The sequence below is a fragment of the Ictidomys tridecemlineatus genome, chromosome 12 (assembly GCF_052094955.1).
Source record: "Ictidomys tridecemlineatus isolate mIctTri1 chromosome 12, mIctTri1.hap1, whole genome shotgun sequence".
NCBI lineage: Eukaryota > Metazoa > Chordata > Mammalia > Rodentia > Sciuridae > Ictidomys > Ictidomys tridecemlineatus.
The window spans coordinates 99188630-99211329 of NC_135488.1; the positions used below are offsets into that span (position 1 = coordinate 99188630).

The 22700-nt window shown below is 36.8% G+C and overlaps 1 protein-coding gene and 1 non-coding gene across 2 annotated transcripts in view; both read right to left on the reverse strand.

Moving 5' to 3' along the window:
• Wdr43 (WD repeat domain 43) overlaps positions 1-22700 on the reverse strand; it is a 44091-nt gene extending 21391 nt beyond the window's left edge. The window contains exons 1-8 of the mRNA XM_005322489.5: positions 22420-22700; positions 14705-14842; positions 12225-12346; positions 8692-8812; positions 7571-7710; positions 4096-4198; positions 2234-2298; positions 374-545 (exon numbers count right to left, since the gene is read on the reverse strand). Coding sequence (XP_005322546.2) covers positions 374-545; positions 2234-2298; positions 4096-4198; positions 7571-7710; positions 8692-8812; positions 12225-12346; positions 14705-14842; positions 22420-22644 — 1086 coding nt within the window. The 5' untranslated portion in view covers positions 22645-22700. The remainder of the gene's footprint in view (positions 1-373; positions 546-2233; positions 2299-4095; positions 4199-7570; positions 7711-8691; positions 8813-12224; positions 12347-14704; positions 14843-22419) is intronic.
• Positions 8105-8189, reverse strand: LOC120885157 (small nucleolar RNA SNORD53/SNORD92). Its single transcript, XR_005727662.1, has one exon. It is a non-coding gene; the product is annotated as a small nucleolar RNA SNORD53/SNORD92 (small nucleolar RNA).

Genomic DNA, 22700 nt, shown 5'->3' on the forward strand with positions numbered 1-22700 from the left:
CCAAAACAACAACAATAGGAACATGAGGCTCCTAAGCACTAAGAGAAAGCTAATCCCAACTGAGATGTATAAATGTAAAATAATATGCACACCAGAAGACAAAATGCCAAAAGAGGGAAGTGTAAAACAACATTAAATATTTCAAAACAATGCTTTATATCAAGTAAATATGAAAATGTTATTTTAGGTATACTGGGCTGAATAGAACACAAAGTTCTTACAAATTAAAATAAACCACCCAGTGAAAGGTCCTATTTCTCCTTAAGTATTCCAATGAGTAGCCAATGTGTTCTTAAAAAATAAAAAAAAAATTCCTCTTTCCCAAGGATGGGTTGATGCCATATTGTTTTTCTCCAGAGTAGCATCTACGTACCACTCGCTCAATAGTAGGCTGAAACCAATTGCCATATACAAGCAACAATGACATTTTGTCTGGGCAAAAGCCAGCTGCTAGAATAGGGATGGGTTTTGGTGTTGATTTCTTGCCTTTCCCAGGTGTTGTTATCTGAATTGTACAGTTTGAAGTCAAAGGCTTTTTGCAGTGTCTAGGAATAGGGAAAAAAAATATTAAGATTAGAGAATTTCAAACAACACCTCTTACTAATTCTCTGAAGCTGGCACCTAGTCATGTAAAGTAACCCTGCTCTAACCTCCACACTACCATCACTACCTGAAGCACAAGTATGCCTTTCAAGATTTCACCTGCCCCCACCAACACCTCCATGCTAAAACTGGCCTTGAAACACACCTGCCCCTCTGCCCCACTCTGTCAGGACCCAGGAAAGCCCCAAAAGGAGGCCCCAGGCAGGCACAATACCACATGCCTGTAATCCCAACAACTAGGAAGCCAAGGCAAGAGAATTCCAAGTTCAAGACTAGCCTCAGCAACTTAGTGAGAGCCTATTTCAAATTTTTTAGACATGGGGATATAACTCAATGGTTAAGTTTCCCTGAGTACAATCCCCAGTACCAAAAGAAAAGGACTCCGTAAGCTCCCAAATGACTTCTCACCTGCTCCAACCTGCCCCTCACTTCAGCCCTTACACATATTCTATCTTCCAGCCAGTCCCATCTCCAACAGTTCCCAACCCCTAGAAGCCTCACCATGACCTCTGCAATATAACTCCAGAAACAAAATTATGTCTTCCATATCTAAGGACATTTTTAACCTTCTCTTCCCTGGCTCATCCTTGCAACCCTCTCAAGTTGTAGCTGTTTTCTCTCCCACACCCTTGTGCCAGAGACCTTAGTAAGATCTGATTTATGTGTGCTCCTCGTTCTCCACTGACACTTCAAAACTATAGTTATCTCCCTCTTTCACCGGAAAACTTTCAAATGTTGTCAGCAACACTCTTCCTGATGCCACCTCTGGGTTACTCCCCTATATTTCTGGAAGATTTCAGTGGTTTACACTGCTCCCTAATGAATTCCTTTCTTGGTAGTTGCCATATTTCATGTTCAGGCTGAAGAGACTTCTAATAATACACTGGTATCTCAGTTCCTACCTCCAATGATTGTACCCTTCATTGTATTTCAGTCACACATTCCTCACACCTTAGATATATTATCACTTATTCCTTAAGTGCACCCCCCTCTATCATTTAAACTTAAAGCTGTCTTTCCAACTTACTCCTTCAAGTATAATAACTTCACAACTATACCTAGAAACCAAGAATTTGCATCTCTGCTTTGGCCCTTACCTCTCTTTAGGCTATTTCCAGCATATCACACAGAATGACTGCCTCAAAATTTAGATCAAATCCCATCAATGCTCCACTTAAAGCCCTTCAACAGCTTACCAGTACCCAAGAAGAAATATCCAAGTCCTCACAGGGCTCATTATCTCTGGGTCCCAGTTCCTTTAGGCGTCAATTATACATTCCATGTACACACTACTATGTAAATAAGTCTCAAGGGCTACACACTATGTTTACGGATAGCCCTAGGAGAACTCAATGGAGGAAGATTCGAGTTTCTTGAATGTTTGAAAGTGAGTACATACTACTTTTATAATGGTCTATAGTTAAATCCCTATACTTGTATTTTAAAAGTCACTCTCCTAACCACACACACAAAAATTAAAATAAAATGGTCCATAACTCCAAAAAGTTGGGTTCTTACTGTATTAATATAAATAAACTAAATGAGCTGTAATATAATGAAAGAATATGAGGTGGAAATACGAAAAATAAACAGGAAAACAAATTTCTGACCAGGAAAACTTCTTACTTACCCATTTAATATGTGTTCAAAAAGATGGACCTGACCATCTCTGCAAACAACAGCTAACTTGACAGGCTAAAAGAAAAATATAGCCGATTAACTCAGTGAATAATATGCGTCACTCCCCAATCCATGAAAACTCAATTTTCTTCCCATCCTTTTAAATAATCAGAGGAAAAGAACAGAGAGGATCAACTTAAAAATGATCACCTCTGGCAAAGGAACAATCTGTGTTACTGTCAGATACACAAGTAAAATATTGGGCAGTATTAGAATTGAGGTTTTGTTTTGGAATTTTACTTTAAATTAATATAACTACAATTTTATTAAAGTCAAAATTAGCTGACACTTGTCAGAATTAGCTTCTTGTGCCATCACCTTTTTTAAAAAGTCCTATTTTATTATTGACAATTTTAAGTATAGTGCCAGTATTATTATTAGATAAAAAAAATTAAATCTAAATGTAGCAAAAGAATTTGGTCACAAAATAAGAAAGCAAAAATACAGTCCATTTTCTAAAGTTATTGAGCATGATTTCTCTTATTATAGAAGTTACTAGAATTTAGATTCAAAGTATCTACCACTAAAAAACCATACACACACGTTTTAAACTTTTTGGCAAGTGATTTTGTTTAATAACGTGGGAATAAATACCAAAGTGTTTCTCATTTTAATACTTTCCTATGATCAAAACTTCTATAATAAACATGAGATAGTACACCAATCACACCAAATGTTCTCAAACCTATGACTTTATAAAGTATATAATGGTTACACGTTGGATTCCTAGGATAGTCTTCTAAAAATACTTAAAATAACCGTGTTATCTCCTCACTATCTGAACTGGATCCTAAAAGACAGAATTCCTTATAGTCAATCACTGATCAACATCCCCACACTTCCATTATAAAGCCAAGCTTGTATGCCAACACAGAAACATGCACTCATGTCCAGACATTTCAGGGACTGAGACAAGAAGATTCAGCATTAGAGGCCAGCCTGGGCAAGCCCCCCAGCCCCCTCAAAGGAAAAGGAAAAAAAAAAAAAAAAAACACACAAAGAAAAACCCTGAGTTTGCTAACAGCAGAATCGATATCTAAACCAGTCTCTTAAATTTTTAAACCAATGCTCATTCCACTACAGTACTTTTCAAACATATTAAAACAAGATGAAAAATTTCTAAATCATCTCTAAATCCCTAAGGGTTTGCAACATACAAATTTCCAAACCTCTGTTATGAAATATCCTAAAACTGTCTTAAAAAAAAAATATTCAAAGATTCTGCCCAAATCAAAATTTTACCCAGCTTTAGTCAAACAGACACATGAACATGAAGAACTTCAGTAAAGCCATATTTATTTAATGCTGAAAATTCTAAAATATAAAAAAGCATCAAACAGAATAATGTGGTTTCCCCACCCTCTGTTACTGGGGATTGAATCAAGGGAAGCTCTACCAGTGAGCTACCACCAACCCATTTTATTTTTTGAGACAGTGTCACTCAATTGCCCAGGCTGGTCTCAAACTCTACTTCCAAGTTACTGGGATTACAGACATGTGCCCCTTTGCCCATGGGATGTCATTCTTGGAACAAAACACATCTTAGTTAGGACCTATAAGGTTTTATAACCAAAAAAATGCATTTGATACAACAATTTTTGTTAATTTACATGATGACTTAAATATATACTACCTTTGTACACAAACTTTCCCCTTCCCTTTCTCATAATTATAAGAACTTATCACAGTGATGTAATGTTGCTTCCACAGTCTAAGATTTTGGTTACATTTTGTTATTACTCCCTTACATCCATACTTTAAGACTAAAGTTTATAAAATCCAAAAACAATTCTCAAAAATCAAGCCACTTACCTCCTCTTTATTTTCTGACAAAGTCAAGTCAATATAGACAGGTTCATCAGTGACCGTAAAAGACATCACTGCACTTTTTTCTTTGTTTTCTGATCGGACCTGCCTAGAAAACAAAAGCAACCATTAGATAAGAAGACAGATTTACCCAAGAGGGAAATCACAGTATTAGTCCTTATAGTTTTTTTTTTTTTTTAGAGAGTGAGAGAGGAGACAGAGAGAATTTTAATATTTATTTTTTAGTTCTTGGCGGACACAACATCTTTGTTGGTATGTGGTGCTGAGGATCGAACCCGGGCCTCACGCATGCCAGGCGAGCGCGCTACCGCTTGAGCCACATCCCCAGCCCGAGTCCTTATAGTTTTTGTTCATCTTTTGAAAGCTGAGTAAGATTATTAAAGGTCAAAATAAGGGGAACATCCATGCCACAACCTTATTAGCATATTAATTTGGAAAGACAAAGTATTAATACATTTCTGGCAAATTAAAACAATAACATTCTCTATCCTGTTCTACTAATCTCTTTGTCTATTTTGATGTCATCACAATGTTTTGATTAACAACAGCTTGATAAAAGCTTGAAATCAGACTATGTTAGTCGAACTTTTTTATTTTTGTTTTTCAAAGTCACTTTGACCATTCTTATGTCTTTTTCATCTCTATTTGAGCTTGAGAATCAGCTTGATAATTTCTCTGAAAAAGGCTGATGGGATTTTGGTTTGCATAGAGTCTACAGTCAATTTAGAAATAATTCACTTTATAACATCAAGGAAAAGTGTCCAGAAGCAGACATACTGTGTCTATACCCCCTTCCACACACTCACCATCCTCATTCTTCATGGACTATGTATTTGTGAATTCACATACTTGCTAAAACTTACTTGCAACCCCAAAATTATTGTCTGTGAGCATTCGTGCTTATTCAGTCATGTGTGGGAAAATGAAAGCTGCAAGCTGTCCAATGCCCAGCATTTCCAGAAATCTGAACAAGGCTTCATCTGCCTTATTTCAGCTCTTATATAAGAAGTCTACTTAGTGCCATCGTTTCTGAATTTTCATTATATTTGTTTATTAGTAATTTCACTGTTTAAAGTTACCCAAGGGCTGGGGTTGTGGCTCAGTGGTAAAGCGCTTGCCTAGCATGTATGAGACACTGGGTTCAATACTCAGCACCACATATAAATAAATAAAATAAAGATCCATTGACAACTAAAATAATATTTAAAAAAAAAAGTAGTAGCTACCTAAAAGCATAGTACTAAAGTGTTGAATATGTTCCTAAGTGCAATAAGGTTCTAATGTGCCTTATAGAGAAAATATATGTCGGGCTGGGGACGTGGCTCAAGCGGTAGCGCGCTCGCCTGGCATGCGTGCGGCCCGGGTTCGATCCTCAGCACCACATACCAACAAAGATGTTGTGTCCGCAAGAACTAAAAAATAAATATTAAAAATTCTCTCTCTCTCTCTCTCCTCTCTCACTCTCTTTAAAAAAAAAAAAAAAGAAAAGAAAATATATGTCAAATAAGACTGAGTTACAGTGGTAGGAGTCTAATGTTAATCAAAATACATACTAAATAAGGTATCTTTAAACAAAACACACACAAAATAAGGTTATGCATAACCTAGATGACAAAAAATGCTCTCACCAGGGGCTACTGATAACCTAATATTTTTCTCCATCAAAGGAGTTATGGTTCAGGATCCAGTACATCAAAGTTCATACGTACTTGATAGAACAACTATGAATACTGAGAATCAATTGTATACTTGTATGAGTGTGTGTATACACAGGCAAAGCCAATTCAGTGGAGACAACCTCTTCAAAAAATAGTACTGCAATCACTGAATACCCATAATGGAAAAATATGATCATTAGATATTTGTGGTAGGAACTGCAATTTACTACCAGAATGAAACATCACTACCCATCTATTAGAATGGCTTAAATTAATTGCCATACCAAGTGTTGGTGAGAATGTGAAGAAATTAGTACTCTCTTATATAGCTATCAGGAATATAAAATGATACAACCTCTTTGAAAAACAAAATATGACAATCTTAAAAAAATTAAAATGTTCACCTATCATACACTCTAGCCACTGCTCTCCTAGGTACTCACTAAAGAGAAATGAAATCATGCCAGTCCAGATTTGTACACAAACATTCATAGCAGCTCTATCTGTAATGATCCTAATCTGTCAACAAACTTGGGGTAGGGAGGGATTAGCAAAGGACCCAGAAAACTCTTGGGAGCAATGCACGTGTTGTCTTGCTTGTGGTCAAAATATGTACATGTAGATCAAAGCATCAATCTGTACATTTTAGAAGTATGCAGTTTACTTAAGTTAGACCTTACATTTTATTTTGTATAAAAATGAGTTAACAAATGTGATTTTACAAACACTATTCAAAAATCAACTTTTTTTCATCAACTTGTAAAAATTATATCTTAGCCCATCAATAAGAGATAACATCATCTCCTCAAAGTACTGGGATAGCATGTGCATACCATCAAACCCAGCTTGGTGAGCTGCACTTCTAAATGAGCACTGTTTTGTAAACATATAGTAATTTTATATGGTCAAGGACATGCTCAACTAATTATTACTAGAATAAGAAACTATTTCCATTTTTAAAGACTCTTATTACCTATGAATAGCAGTTGGGAATAAAAGCACCATCAGATGCTAACATAAAATCCAAAAAATTTCTCATTTAAAAACTTTCTGATGGCTCTTTAATATCAAACTAATTTTTATTTTTAAAAATCTCATTTAGAGGGGCTGGGGATGTGGCTCAAGAGGTATCTCGCTGGCCTGGCATGCGTGCGGCCCGGGTTCAATCCTCAGCACCACATATCAACAAAGATGTTGTGTCCGCCGAGAACTAAAAAATAAATATTAAAAATTCTCTCTCTCTCTCTCACTCTCTTAAAAAAAAAATCTCATTTAGAAGAAGATGGATTAAAAGTAACTTCTGAGGGGCTGGGGATATAGCTCAGTTGATAGAGTGCATGCCTCACATGCACAAGGCCCTGGGTTCAAAAAAAAAAAAAGTAACTTCTGAGTGAATTAGTAACAACAACTACTACAAAAAAAGGGTAAATCTTAGTAATAAGTCAGGAAAATTTATATCCTCAGCAAACCATCTGTAAATAGATATTATTGCATTAATCTAGTGGCACCACATATTCAACAGAATGAAGTTTTCCTAAAAAAAATATTTTAAGCTACTTTTAAACTGCCCAGTCACAAAAATACCGAGACCCCTGCATCTCCAAACAGAGAGGTTATATTATGTAATGTTCTTAAGTGTTTTCAAAATATGTTTTTTAGACAGACTAAATTCTTTATTACAAGTCAAGGTAATTCCAACATTAAATGCAATAAAGCAAGTTTCATACTCTTTTTTATTAACCACATAAGCTTTGACAGATTTTAAGGCAAAGCTGTGTCCCAAATTCAAAAGAACCACCTACCAGACATTAAGTAACCGGTCATGCACTGCTCCAGATAAGAAATAAAGACCTGTAATTCCATCAAAGGGCTGGCTCTCATTAGGAGGTCTGATAGTAGTGAACATAAGTGATGAAACTGGTGTCGCATGTCCTGTGAAGTGCTAGAAAGTTAAATCTTATTTAAGAGAGGATGGATTCAAAGCACTACAAACATTAAAATTCCCTAGGTATCATCATAAATAAGCTCTAAATGATATTATATAACAAAAGAGCTCTACAGGGAAGTAACAATTCTATTTAATAGTAAGCAAATGATATTATTTATTATAATCCCCTCTTCTTAAAAATAAAATAAAAACTCTGAAAACACTGAAAATTAAGATGTTCCTTTTAACTCCCACGATCCTACCACATTAACTTTATTTCTTCCATTTTTATTTTTTTTTAACAATGTTGAGGATTAAAACAAAGGGTCTCTCACATGCTAGGCAAGGGCTCCACCACTGAGCTACATCCCCAGCCCCAGTTCTACGCATTTCTCTCAAGTGTGCTCAGGTGCTCAGACACAGCCAAGGAATTGTAGGTCCTCATTTTACTCTCAGTGAGTCGAAACCACAATTTTAAGGCATCATCACAGCACCAAAAGTTGAGAAACCTCTGAATTCAACTGTTTTCCCCTCCTAATACTAATCTCCATAGTTAAACACTATAAATGGACCAAATGCTGGATACAAGCAAGAAAACAAAATTACCACAATCCTTGCATGGTAGAATAGATTTTAAATTCATTTGTTTATTTTATTCATTTTTTTGAAAAATGCAAACTTGTCTATAATGTACTTAATATCAATGAATCAAATTTGGAGGCTAATTTTTATCTAATTGATGTACCTAAAAATTTAAAAATCTGTTTGGGCTGGTTGCCGGGGCGAGGGGGATCTCATTAGGCTGCCCAGACTGGACTCAAACTCCGGGGCTCAAGCAATCCTGCTGCCTTAGTCTGTCAAGTGCCGGAACTATAAGATATCATGGAACATGACTAAGAATTTGTACTTATGAAACAACATTCTACGACTCAAACTTCTTTATCTTTCTCTTACATACTGTATATGATTGTCAGCTTAGAAAATAATTTGACTCACTCTGTAGACTTCTTTGGTCTCCAAAACCCATAGTTTGATTGTTCGACCAGCTGAAAGCAACATTTTTCCATCTGGGCTGATACACAGGGAAGTGACGCTGCTATTGTCACCTTTCCATTTGCTGTATAGTGAAGAGAGGTAAACACATCTCACTGATGGGGCAAAACAAACCATAAAACAACAACAACAAAAAAACAAGCAATAAAAATACCATCTGAAATCCTAGGACAATTGCATCCCCTAAAATCCTGTGTTAAGTTCATAATCCTAGACATAATACCAGAGAGAAGTCTCCTTCATAGGTTCCTCTCAACATCGCATGTTATGAAGAAGAGGATAAAAAATTCTCCCATCTGATAGGCTTTTGTAGGTATCCCATATATTTTTGATGATGAGCCATAATGGGTTAAAGCATAAAAAGCACTAGAGAATAACATTCTACACACTGACATTTTAAGGCCCTTCAATCAAGCCACAAATAAGGCCCCAACAATTGAGTCACACATCCACACCAAAATCTTCCAATCACTTTTTTAATTTTTAAGATGCAATAGGCATGGGGCTGAGGATGTGGCTCAAGCGGTAGCGCGCTCGCCTGGCATGCGTGCGGCCTGGGTTCGATCCTCAGCACCACATACCAACAAAGATGTTGTGTCTGCCGAGAACTAAAAAATAAATTCTCTCTCTCTCTCCTCTCACTCTCTCTATTTTAAAAAAAAAAAAAAGATGCAATAGGCAGCCAAGGATCTCCAGCAATTTAAAGAATGCCTTCAACATGAAAAATAGACTAAATCAGACAAATCACCACACATCACCCTCAAAGGATGATTATAAAGAGAAAAAAATTGAAATGTTACATTATTTTCAGAGAACTAAAAAAATTCAATGATACAGAAATATAGAAGAAATTTTAAAAAAACCCTCCTAGAAGTTAAAAATACAAGAGAAATTATAAATTCTATAGAAGTTTTTTGGTTTTTTCCCCCCAGTACTGAGGACTAAAACCAAGGGTGCACTACCACTGACCTACATACCCACTTTTTTTTTTAATCTTATCCACTGATAAAGTCTACAGCCACAACTTCTTTTTTTTAAAGAGAGACAGAGAGATAGAGATAGATAGATAGATAGATAGAGAGAGAGAGAGAGAGAGAGAATTTTAATATTTATTTTTACTTTTCAGCATACAAACATCTTTGTTTGTATGTAGTGCAGAGGATCGAACCTGGGCCGCAAGCATGCCAGGCGAGCACACTACCGCTTGAGCCACATCCCCAGCCCCTTCTTCTTCTTCTTCTTTTTTTTTTTTAACTTTTTGTTTTGAGACAGAGTCTCACTAAGTTGCTAAGGGCCTTGTTAAGTTGTTGGCCTTGAGCCTGCCTCAGCCTCGAATCTCTGGCATTACAGGTGTGCACAAAACTACTCCTAACTCAACAGAAGGTTTTGAAAATGAAATTGAAAAAATTAAACAGACAACAAATAAAAAGGCAAAATGAAAAACCAGAGAAAACAAGTCAGAAATTGCAATAATCAGCTCACAAAATACAAGATCTGAAAAACAGTATATAGTAATAGGGACTTAAAAAAATAGTGAATAAAATTATCTAATGAATAGTACAAGAAAAATGAAGCATGTGAATTTCTAGGCTGCCAGGCTAAATGGTCTCATCCAGCACCAATGCAATTAATTAATTAGAGAGCACATAAAATTACAGAATAATTAACACTGAAAGACAATGGAACAAACACCTTCAAAGTCTTAAAGGAAACCAGGGTAATCCCGGCCACTCCAGAGGCTGAGAGGTGGGAGGATCACTGGAGCCCTGACAACTCCATGAGGCCCTATCCCAAAATGAAACAAAATTAAAACATTTAATTTCAAACTAAAATCTTTTATCCTCAAACTATCAATGAAGAAAGTAGAATTAAAATGACAACAGTGAGTAAACAAAATCTCAAAAATTCACCACAAACACACCCTTCTCCTTAAAAAGCTATCGACCAGTGTTCCCTAACCAAGAGAGGGGAAAATGTCATCCAGGCAACAGAGGCTCAAGCTAATAAGAGAAATTTTTCAGGATGATGAGGAAAGCAAATCTCAAAATAGTGGCTATTCAGCAAACCCAGGACAATAGAAATTCTCCCAAGAAATAAATAAAACTAATTGATGTGTCTAAATACAACTGGAAGATTTACACTACTGTTAAGAATGAGAGTAAACTAATATCAGGTACATATTAAACTATGTGAAGAAAACCATGTGATAAACCCCAAGAAAAGAGAAATTTTGTACAAGAAAATGCAAACCTGGGATAATCCAAACCTCAGCTTTAACAATAAGGAATCATAATATAAACAACAAATACTGCTGAACCAAATCTAATCTAATATAATAACAAGAGAAGGAAGAGATATAAGAGAGTTAAATCCTCATCTTCCACAGGAGGAAATAAGTAGATAGTATCTAAAATGAGGGGAGGTGGGGGGGTCAATTAACAGAAGCATAAGAATGTTAAGGATAAAGCTGTAAACAAATACTTAAAAAGAGCACAGTTTAAAAGGCAAGAGGTCAAGCTCTTCATCTATTTCTCAATTATAAAGTAGGGACAAAGCCAACATCACTGTATTATGATTAAACACAATGGTCTAAACTGTTGAACAATGTGCCTTGAACATTACTGGTCTCCATGTGAAGAAACCAACTTCATGAATTCTCATCCAGAATATAACAACACAGGTCCCATTCCAGACCCTCTGGATCTGACAGGTGTTTCAAGCAGGTCACCAGTATAAAAACTACTGTTATAGGTAAATGGAGTGCAAATAGTTTCCTCACCAGTACCTCCAGTCCTGAGCCCTCCCCTTAAACTCTAAGCCTGTCACCATCCTGACTGCTAGGTCTTGTCTTTCACATGATTTCAAATTCAACTTGTCTAAAAACCCCCCAAACCACTTCCCTCTTCTGACTATAATTTTTATTAATTTGATATTTCTACCCTCTACCATGCATGATCATCTAGTCCGCACCTCCTTTAAATTACTCACTACACAAGTAAATGTTTCACTTTTCTATCTCTTGGCCTTTGCTCTTGCTATCTACTCACTTTCCTTAATCTACTATTAAAAGGACTCTCCTGCCCTCCTCTATCCAAATTCTATCTGTCCTAGTCCAACTGACATCCCTTCTATTCCACCAGGACTTCAACACTACTGTACTCTTCTGAAAAATAACCACATGCTACCTTAATTAAGCCTTAACCTACATCCATTCATTATAGTTAAAGTAATCACTCAAAATCATGTAAGCTACTTCCAAATAAAATCTCTTCTACAATTATTTTCCCCTTGTACCATTTCACTTTTATGTACTAAAATCTTGCAGGCCTAATTTGATTAAAGATTCCCTGAGAACAGTATATAATCTTATTAATGTGTTTATTCCCCATTTTGTCTAGCAGGATTTATCAAACCCGTTATATTTCCAAATGGTAAATAAGTCCGCCACCAATTCCAGAGCCATCAGTGCTACTTACCACTTCACTTTGCATGTCTGTACGTTCCATTCCACAATATATTTATCATCTGAACAACTATATAAGCAGCCACTGTCTTCATGCCATTGTACACAATTGATTCTGTTGTCATGTCCACCACTCTGCAGGTTAAAAAAATAAAAATTATGGGCTGGGGTTGTGGCTCAGTGGTACAGCACTCGCCTTGCACGTGCGAGACCCTGGGTTCAATCCTCAATACCACATAAAAATAAATAAGTGAAATAAAGGTGTTGTGTCCAACTACAACTAAAAAATAAAATATTAAAAAAAATTAAAGAAAAAATAAAAGTTGTAACCAAAATATTAGGTCTTAATTAAGCCTTAACCTACATCCATTCATTATAGTTAAAGTAATCACTCAAAATCATGTAAGCTACTTCCAAATAAAATTACTCTTACTTACAAAGGAGAATATTTTAAAACATTAAGTTCAGTTATTACCCTTCCCTCTTATCAGCTGTCTAATCAAAGAACTCATTCCTATATTATACACAAAGAATTAAACAAAGGATATGAATACATAAATCCCACAGAAAGAATTCAGAAATACGTATCAAATATATTAAAATGCTCAATTTTGTTAGTAATCAAATACAAACCAAAACAAAGTAGCATTTTTATAGTCTATTCATCTAGCAACTTAACATTATACTGCCTGTGCTGGTGACATAATAAAAATGGCCTTATATTTCTGGTGGCAGTGAAAAATTAGTGTCCTTTTGAAAGCAATTTAGCAATGTATCCTTTCATCCACTTACTCACTCAACAAACATTTAACAAATACCATTACATGCCAGGCACTTTAAATACACTATTATATCCAAGTCACGAGGCAAGTTATCCAATACCCATTTAAGAGATAAGTTAATTTACCTATGATCACTTTGTGTGTGTGTGTGTGTGTGTTGCTAAGGACTGAACCCAGGGCCTTGTGCATACACTCTACCAACTGAGCCATACCCCCAGCCCCTACCTATGATCATTTAACTAGCAGGAGTCAACCTCAAAACAAACTAGATCCAATGCCTGCATGGTCCTTTTCTATTTTACCAAACCATCACAACACTGTTCATCACCCTGCCTCTGAGTTCCTCTGTGATCCCTCTTAAAGATATTCTTATAATCCTGTGTGGTTATTTTTTTCCTGACATTTTTATAGCTTTATTTTATTTATTTATTTTTATTTGGTGCTGAGGACCAAACCCAGGGCCTTGCATGTGAGAGGCGAGCACTCTACTGCTGAGCCATAACAACAACCCCCTGTGTGGTATTAAAATGACTTAAAAAAGAACTTCTAGGCTCTATCAGCATCATGCCCAGGGCCAAAGCAACCACTTCATTGCACAGGATGATAAAAATCTGTTGTCCACAAAAACTGACCAAAGGATGGTTTCCTAACTACAGTGGGATAAGATCCCACCTGATGATCACCCTAACTGGGAAAGAAGAGACAAATAAAGGGAGAGTTCCTTCCTGCTACACAGATCTTGAATGCTTTACCTTTTTTTTTTTTTTAATATTTATTTTTTAGTTCTCTGTGGACAATATCTTTGTTTGTATATGGTGCTGAGGATCAAACCTGGGCCGCACGCATGCCAGGCGAGCCCGCTACTGCTTGAGCCACATCCCCAGCCCCTTTACCTTTTTTTTTTTTTAAAGAGAGAATGAGGGGGGCGGGACAGAGAGAGAGAGAGAGAATTTTAACATTTATTTATTTTTTCTTAGTTCTCAGCGGACACAACATCTTTGTTGGTATGTGGTGCTGCTGAGGATCAAACCCGGGCCGCACGCATGCTAGGCGAGCGCGATACCACTTGAGCCACATCCCCAGCCCCCCCCTTTACCTTTTTTTAACAGCTGGGTATTATTTGTATAATTTGTAATAGACAAACAGAAGACTTATAAAGGTAGATCTAAAACTCAAATAAAATTTTTCCTCTACCAAATTAGTTGGGGATTTTTTTTTTAACTGCTGCTGTTTCAATGGAATATTCATGGTAGAAATAACGCTACTGAGATATAGGTATTGTCCTTCCATTGCTGATAAAAGTAAAAATTAAGGAGACTCTTTCAGAAATCAGCCATAACACTCAAACTCTTTGTCACCCTAATTTTAAGTTAAGAATTCAGGAGGGCTGGGGATGTGGCTCAAGCGGTAGCACGCTCGCCTGGCATACGTGCGGCCCAGGTTCGATCCTCAGCACCACATACAAACAAAGATGTTGTGCCCATCGAAAAACTAAAAAATAAATATTAAAATTCTCTTTCTCTTTTAAAAAAAAAAACATTTATAACTAGTTGTTGAAAATATAGTCTGATCTCTAGCTACATCCATTTTTCTGCAAATGACATGATTTCATTCTTCTTCATGTGAATAGTACACTGTAATTACATTGTTTTTTCAATCATCTCTAATAATTCATTTCCTTGCCATTATTTTCTATATAAAATATACTTACTATTAATTTACTATGTAATTCTCCTTTTACTGTACTGTACAACAAAATGCTACCAACTGCTGTACCAAGAGCCAACAAGTCAATCTGGTCACTCGTTCCTACAGCTTCTGATTTCCTTTTTTTCCTCTGGTGACTTTCCTATAAAAAAAAATTTTTAAAAATTTATTAGCATTTCAAACACTAAAACATAATTAATACATAAGCATTAAAGCCCACTATGCCACAGACATTTTAAAAAGGAGAAAAGGCAAGGATTCACTCTCACATAATTTCTCATTACTTTAAAACAGACACACACACACTCCAAACTCCAATGGGAAGGGAAACTCAAAATTCTCCATCCCTCTCACACCTCTCTGAAAGGAAAGCAGCAAACAAGTCAGACACAGAAAGTCAAGTATTGTTTTCTCTTGGTACTTTCTTAACAAGTCTAAGCTGCATCAATATTCCTTCCACTTCTCAGTAATCGACCAATCCTCCTGACAGGTACTAAGTGAAGTTCCACAAGAAACCCATACCCAAGGATCTATGAATCCACAGATCTATACCTAAGCAGCCAACTTTTCCCCACCCCTTCCCAATCTTTCCTCAAATTCAAGAAATGGAATTCAAACAATTTTATATTTATAAGCATACATTAAATTTAATCAGTCAACAAAATAGTTGTAGCTAGTAGAGAAGCTCCGAGTATAAACCAGGGAAGTTGCTCCAATATCTGATCAAGGGCCTGAGTTCCATGCTGGCTCAGTAATTCTGATGATTGAAAAGGCAAAAGTTTCCATCTACTAGCAAATGCTGCAAGACTTCTTTTGATTTATTTCAAATGTGATGCTAACAGTTTGTATTCTCTATCAAAATGACAATCCATGATCACAACTCACAAGTACAGATCCGAGTTCATAATTCTGAAATATATGATTTTAAAACTTCTTCTTCTTTTAATTAAAGCTCACCAGTCTGTATGTTTTGGTATAAAAGAAGCTCTAAGAAATCCATTCTCAGATCCTCCTGTCTCAGCCTCCCAAGCTGCTAGGATTACAGACATGCACCACAGTCCCGGGCTGACAAATCTATTCTTTTAGCATAAAACTGGCCAGTAGAAAAGGGAACACTTTCTTAATAGTGTAGGATCTCTCTTCTCTATAGCATAAAAATCTAGGAAACATAAAAATTTACCCTATCCAAGAAACAAAATGAAAACTACAATGTTATCAGTATATAAAGACTATCAGAGTAAATTTCTAGAGGATTTTCAAATATTTTCCTTTTAGTAATCCTATGGGGATGCTACATTTGAAGAATTTGATTTATCAGACACTCAGATGAACAAAAAGAAGTAACTTTTTTATTACAGAATAAAAATAACATTTAGCTATTCTTTAGCAATGTATCTACATTAACAAACCCAAAAGGGATGTTACAATTAAAAGACAAAGTGTAAACAGTCTAATCTAATGTCGCATCAGTAACATTTAATCTGCTTGAATAATGAAACTTTTGTATTAGAAGTGTCCCACAACCCCAACTTCACTTACATGAATTTCTAAAGCTACCTGTGAATAATCCCAGAGAAAAATGTGGTTTCTGCATTAAGGTTATAAACACAAACAGCTATTTCATAAAAGGGCAGTAGGGAGAAGTATATTAAACAACTCTAAGTTGAGCATCCTTAATCTGAAATTTTGGAGCACTTTAAAGATTTCAGATTTTTCAGATCAGGGATGCTCAAATGGTAATGTCTATGCAAATATTCTAAAATCCAAAACATTCTGAATTCTGAAACACTTCTAGGCCCAAGCACCTCAGATGAGATACTCAATATGTGCTACCTTATCAAAAAACTCTAAAAGAATTTTCTTTAGAGAAGAGTCTAGAAAAACCAAATTATCTATACTGACCTTTTTTTTTTTTACTGTGTAAAGGTTTGTCCAAATGTGTATATGCTTTAACCACAGATTTGAATTTACATTAAAAGCACTGAGAAAGAAAGGAAGGAAGAAAAAGAAATTAAACATTAACATAACCAAAACCCTGATTTTCCTATGTGCGGAATCTACTTTTGGCAGAAACAAGAAAAGGCAGGCAGGAGTATTCTATATATGATCTTTCTTTATTTATTTTTATGTGGTGCTGAGGATCAAACCCAGCGCCTCACACATGCCAGGCAAGCACTCTATCACTGAGCTACAACCCCAGCCCCAAGCCCACAAGATCTATATGCAACTTTGAGGAAAACCGTCTAAAGCTAAATAATAATTCAATTAATTTCATATAGCTAAAAACTCGCATGTTTTTTTTTTCAGTTAGATGATCTTTATAAAAATAACTTCTCATTCAGCAGGATAGGCATGTCCTAACATGTAACACATGAACCAGATCTGAAGTTTATATAACCAATGTGCATTTTAGTGAAATCTAATATTTTAGGTACAACCCCACATTAAATATTTCTGAAACCAAGGTCAGTACTACTGATTCCAATTCTATCCATACATCACACTCCCTACATGTGTTTAAAACTTCCTCATTTTGCTTTTCCCTTTACTTGAAGGGGCCTTCTCCTACTCGCCTTAATTTTCACTGGTTAAGAATTCTATCTATGCTTCAAAGTCTATCTTAAATACCATCTCCTACAGAAACTTTCTTTTCCTTAAGAAATAAATCATGCTCTGCATCACAGACACAGTAAAATTGAGTTATCTTTTTTCTTCTTTCATCTTAAGTCACACACAGTTGTTTCCTTTCTTAGAGTACCTAGAAATGTCAGGTCCCAACTGACCAGATGTGTAAAAATATAAAGTAATGAGAAATGCTGGCTGAGAATTTAGTTCATAACTATAAACTCTAAGTGAAGGTATCAGGAATGAAGACTAAAAGAATGTGATTTCTTAAATTAACACACCTTGTCCAATCTAAGGGCAGACTGAGCTAAGCACAAATAGCACAAACCTGTCTGATGAAAGCTTCTGAACATTAGACCCAGAAGACAATAAGAACACTGAGGAGTTGAGGAGGTAGCTCACTGGTAGAGTGCCTGCCTAGCACCCTACATACATAAAATAAAAAGAACAACAACACCACACAAACAATGAGAAAGAATATGAATAGAACACATGCTTGATTTTTAATGCAAGTAATAGTAAAAATGACGAAGAGACCATGAAACATCCAGGTGATAAGAAGTTTGAATTTCAACAGTTACTATTATGGCATTATGTAAAAATGTGGATGTGTAACCGATGTGATTCTGCAATCTTTGTAATGTTTTGAATAACCAATAAAAAAATAATTTAAAGAAAGTTTGAATTTGATCCAGATTTAAGCAATGGCTTAGACTAAAATCTCAGAGTTTACATACACATGAAGAAACCAGTATGCACTCATGAAAACATGATATATATAAATGAAACAAGCTTCACAGAAAAACTTATCATGAGTAGCAATTCTCTGATGTTTTCCATCCTCATTTTTTTAATGTGGTCACAACCCACCATTATCTATCTCAGAATCCACTAATGGATCAAAACTTACTTTGAAAAATACTGACTCCTAGATACCAAAAATTACAACCAAGTTTACATTTGTACTTGGCAAATAGCTTTCTATTTCACTTCTTGGCTTATCTTACTGATACTTATTCTTGCATATGTAGATGTATGATGTGAAATAGCGGGGAAAAACTTTACATTTTACATAAAATTACAAATAGTATTTATAACAAAATAATTAAATTCTAATATAGAGAAACATCTATTTCTGCCAACTGAATCTAAACTGTGATCTTTACCTTCTTTTGAAGTTTAAATACTGGAGACCTCAAGAGAGCACAGCAACACATTTGAATTGTGCTACATCTCTAAGAGATAGCAATGGTGATACCCAGCTCAGATTTTTTCTAGAAATATACTTAATGCTACCACATGGGCTCTGTCCAATGTCTGATACGCGCTATGGGCTTCATCCAGTAAGTACTAAGCTATGTAGGGTCATATAACTGCACTGAGTTTAAAGCAGTATAAAAATGTGTAATGTGGTAGCCAACAATAGGCAAAGTTTATTCCTCTAGGGTTCTACAGTCAGTAGGGAAGGAAAGTAGAAAAGTGACTTAAGGGAGCAATGAAAAAGGATCCTTTCCTAGGTAGCTCAGCCATCTACTGTATAACTCTGCCCTGTCACTAACAACTCAGCCTCAGTTTATACACATAAACTTGGGAAACTAAAATTACTGTGGCATAAATACAAAGCATTATAATCAGTACTTGGGATATAGCTCAGTTGCTAGAGTGCTTACTTCACATGCATAGGCCCTGAGTTCAATCCCCATCACAACAACAAAAAAAGTATTTCATTCTATAACCAAGAACAAAAAATGGCAATCTAACTTTTCTAAATATTTATAAACCAACCATTACATTAACCCACTACTTAAGAAACCCAGCTCATATTTCTTTTCATATAGATAAGAAATCATATGTTTTGTCTCTCCTTGGGTAGCAAACTGCCAATTAATAAACCAAATGCAGGATATTCCTATAAAATTTACAGTGTGAATACAACATTAAATGAGTCCACACAGAACAGTCACTGATTCATTCAATAATAACATTTACTGAGTACTTATTATGTGCCATACTTTACTACACAAGCCATGTACACTGCCTCACTTAATGCAGAGAACCCTGAAAGCAGGGTGGAATTATCTCTACTTTTGGTTTGAAAGAGGACAACATGCCAGGATCTTAACAAAAGCTGGAAATGTGGACTTTGTAATAATATTTTTTTCATGCCTCACGCTTTAAACCTCAAGGATATAAAAATAAGAAGGTTTCATAAGAAAAAAGCATCTTGGGCTGGGGATATAGCTCTGTTAGTAGAATGCTTGCCTTGCATATACACAAGGCCCAGGATTCAATCCCCACCCCCATCACCCCAAAAAAAGAAAAAAGAAAAAGCATCTTGACACTTATGTGGCAAGGAATATAACCCAGGAAACTGGGAGTAGAGATTGAGCAGCTGCTAAACAATTACTCATTTTGTACCATTAAAAATCCTTTGACAGGGGGCTAGGATTGTGGCCTAACACAGGCAGGACCTGGGTTCGATCGTCAGCCCCACATAAAAATAAAGGGATTGTGTTGTGTCCATCTACACCTAAAAAATAAATGTTTTTTTTTTTTAAAAAAAAATCACTTGACAGGGCTAGGGTTGTGGCTCTGCAGTAGAGTGCTCACGTAGCACGTGCGAGGCCCTGAGTTCGATCCTCAGTGCCACATAAAAATAAATAAAGTTATTGTGTCCATCTACAACTAAAAAATAAACATTAAAAAAAATCGATTGACAGCCAGGTATGGTGGCAAATACCTAAAATCCCAGCTACTCAAGAGGCAAGAAGATTACAAGTTTGAGGTTAGTTTGGGCAGCTTGGCACAACCTTGTCTCAAAAAATAAAGAAGAGCTGGGATGTACCTCAGCGGTGGCACTGCCCCTGGGTTCAATTCCCTTTGTCCCCTTCCTCAAATTGTATGGACTTTAATTCTACACCATAATATATTTGTAAGCCTATTTTAATTCAGCAAAACTGACTCCCATTCTTCAAGTAAAACTGATGATCCAGGATGTCATATCACCAAGATGATAGGAATTAGGCTCTTTATAATCCTCTCAGCTGTTACTCCAGAACAAGAAGAGGAGTATACAGGCACTGAACTAGAAATCAGAGTATGATGACTCTAGTGACCACAACTACTTCATCAGTGACTAAGGTTTTGGTTAAGTCATTTAACTCATAATTCTGACCCACCAATCTGTTTTTTAAAGTTTAGTAATTTTAGGGAATTTCATATTTATATTGCTAAAATAAGAGCATACTAGTAAAAGGAGTCTGAAACCTAGAACATTGTGTGTGTGTGTGTGTGTGTGTGTGTGTGTGAGAGAGAGAGAGAGAGAGAGAGAGATATCATGGGAACTGAACACCTGCCATACCATTGAATTGCATCCCCAGTGTAACTTTCATTTTCATAAACCTTCCAAATTAAAGCAACTTAATATGACAAAAGGAAATCCGAAATCAGTCCTGGTTTTAAGAACAAATCCAGTTGTGCATACAATTCCCAACTATCATTCATAATTTGAGACTAGGAAAAAGTTTCATTCCTGACATACACTGTGATTTGAAAGTCAACAGAAAAGTGGAGGACAAGTTTTGGACAACCTAATAATATTAATTATATGTTACACTTAACTAAAAACTGAGCTTTAAAGATCTAAATTCTAGCCCTGGTTCCATTTTTTGGTTTTATGCAAGTTGCTGTGTTAACTACCTTGCAAAATTAACTATACAAATATACTAATAATGTTTAATACTTACAGCACTTACATGTCAAGAATTATTCTCAGTGCTTTCTGCATTATTAAATATATTACCTTACATAACTTCTCAATGTATATAATCCTCATTTCATAAAGGGAGAACTAGAAGCAGAATTATTTTGATGAAGGAGAGCCTGGATTTAACAGAACTGTTAAATTACATTTGAAAACAATTTTAAAAAGAAAAAATATGCAGAATGCTGAAATTCTAATAATGACAACAAAAACTTTACAAGTCTGAGTTTTGTGCCTAATTTATGACCCTTGATAAATGTCCTTTATCAATCAACAGGAGATACCATGTAAACAGAACTTAAAGTCAAAAAATATCTGAAAGAATTCACCCAAGTGTAGCAAGTAAAGATGTATCCCCACTTTCACCCAAAAATTTAGCATGGGCTCTTCTGGTGGTCAGAGTATGATCTATCCTAAACATAAGTGTTGAAATTTGACAACTTAGTTATGACAAAATGTCACACTTTAGGATACTTGATTCTTCTAATCCATGTTGAACTGAATCGGTTTGGTTACTCTATTAAGGGCAGTAAGCACGTGCGAGTGAGTTTGAGTGGATGTAATCCGGTGATTCAACAGAGAATTTACCTGACAATGAAAAGATTTCCCTAACTCGGCAAATTCCAATCTTCAGGAAATTTCACCTGGATTTACATCATATTCACCAAGTCAAGCTACTACATTTTAACTCCAAATGCTAATGAAGAATTCAAGATGAGACAGGGACTAAAAAGAGGGAGCCGAGCAGAAGTTAAACGTAAGAAACTCTGAAAGGCTGAGAATGAAAAGGAGATTGGGAAAGTCCAGAGTTTAGAGCGTAAGCGCCCTGTTAGCCAAACGCGTGAGAGAACACGTGTTGAGCCGGCACCCAGGAGGATGGGGTCCCGGAAACAAGAAAACAGACTTGTTCATTACAACTGTCCAAGAAAAACCAATACTACTGAGTCTGCAATAGGAATGAGCAGTATAGTTCCAAGATGGGGCTCTGTCAAAAGCCAGGGCTCTGATGAGCGCATGCGGATGAGTGGGGCCTGGCTGAAGGAAGCCACCCCTGGGGGGTCAGGGGCCTTGGCGAACATGGCGGCCCAGCGACAGTGGGACGCAGACCGCATGGAGCCCGCCGGATCGAACCGCGCCCTCTCACTGCCCTCCCGACAGGCCGTACACAGGCGGCGAGGTAGCCCAGTGCCCGCCGCCACAGTGCTCAGTGCCTCCCTGCCCTGAGGCAGCGAGGGCCCAGAAGGGTGCGGGGCCGCGGGTCGCCCTACCCGGGGGCGCCAAATCCTGATCGGAACAAGCGCCCTCCCCCACCGCGGTCCCGCTCGCACTACCTTGGCCTGCAGCCGCGCTGGCGCCCAGGCCAGGCAGGTGCAGGTACCGCTGAGGTGCGCGGAAGGCACGTACTCCTGATGCAGTCGGTTGTTGGCTGTCTCCCACACTCTCAGGTGACCGTCGGTAGAGGCCAAAGCGAAGTAGGCCTGTCTGTCAGGGGAGAAGGCGCAGGGGACCCCCGCAGGGGCCAGAGGGTCGCAGCTACCGCCACCACCCGCCGCCATTGCTGTTCTGGGTCCGCGGCAGCCACGTGTTCGTCCGTGCGCAGGCGCACCGGCGC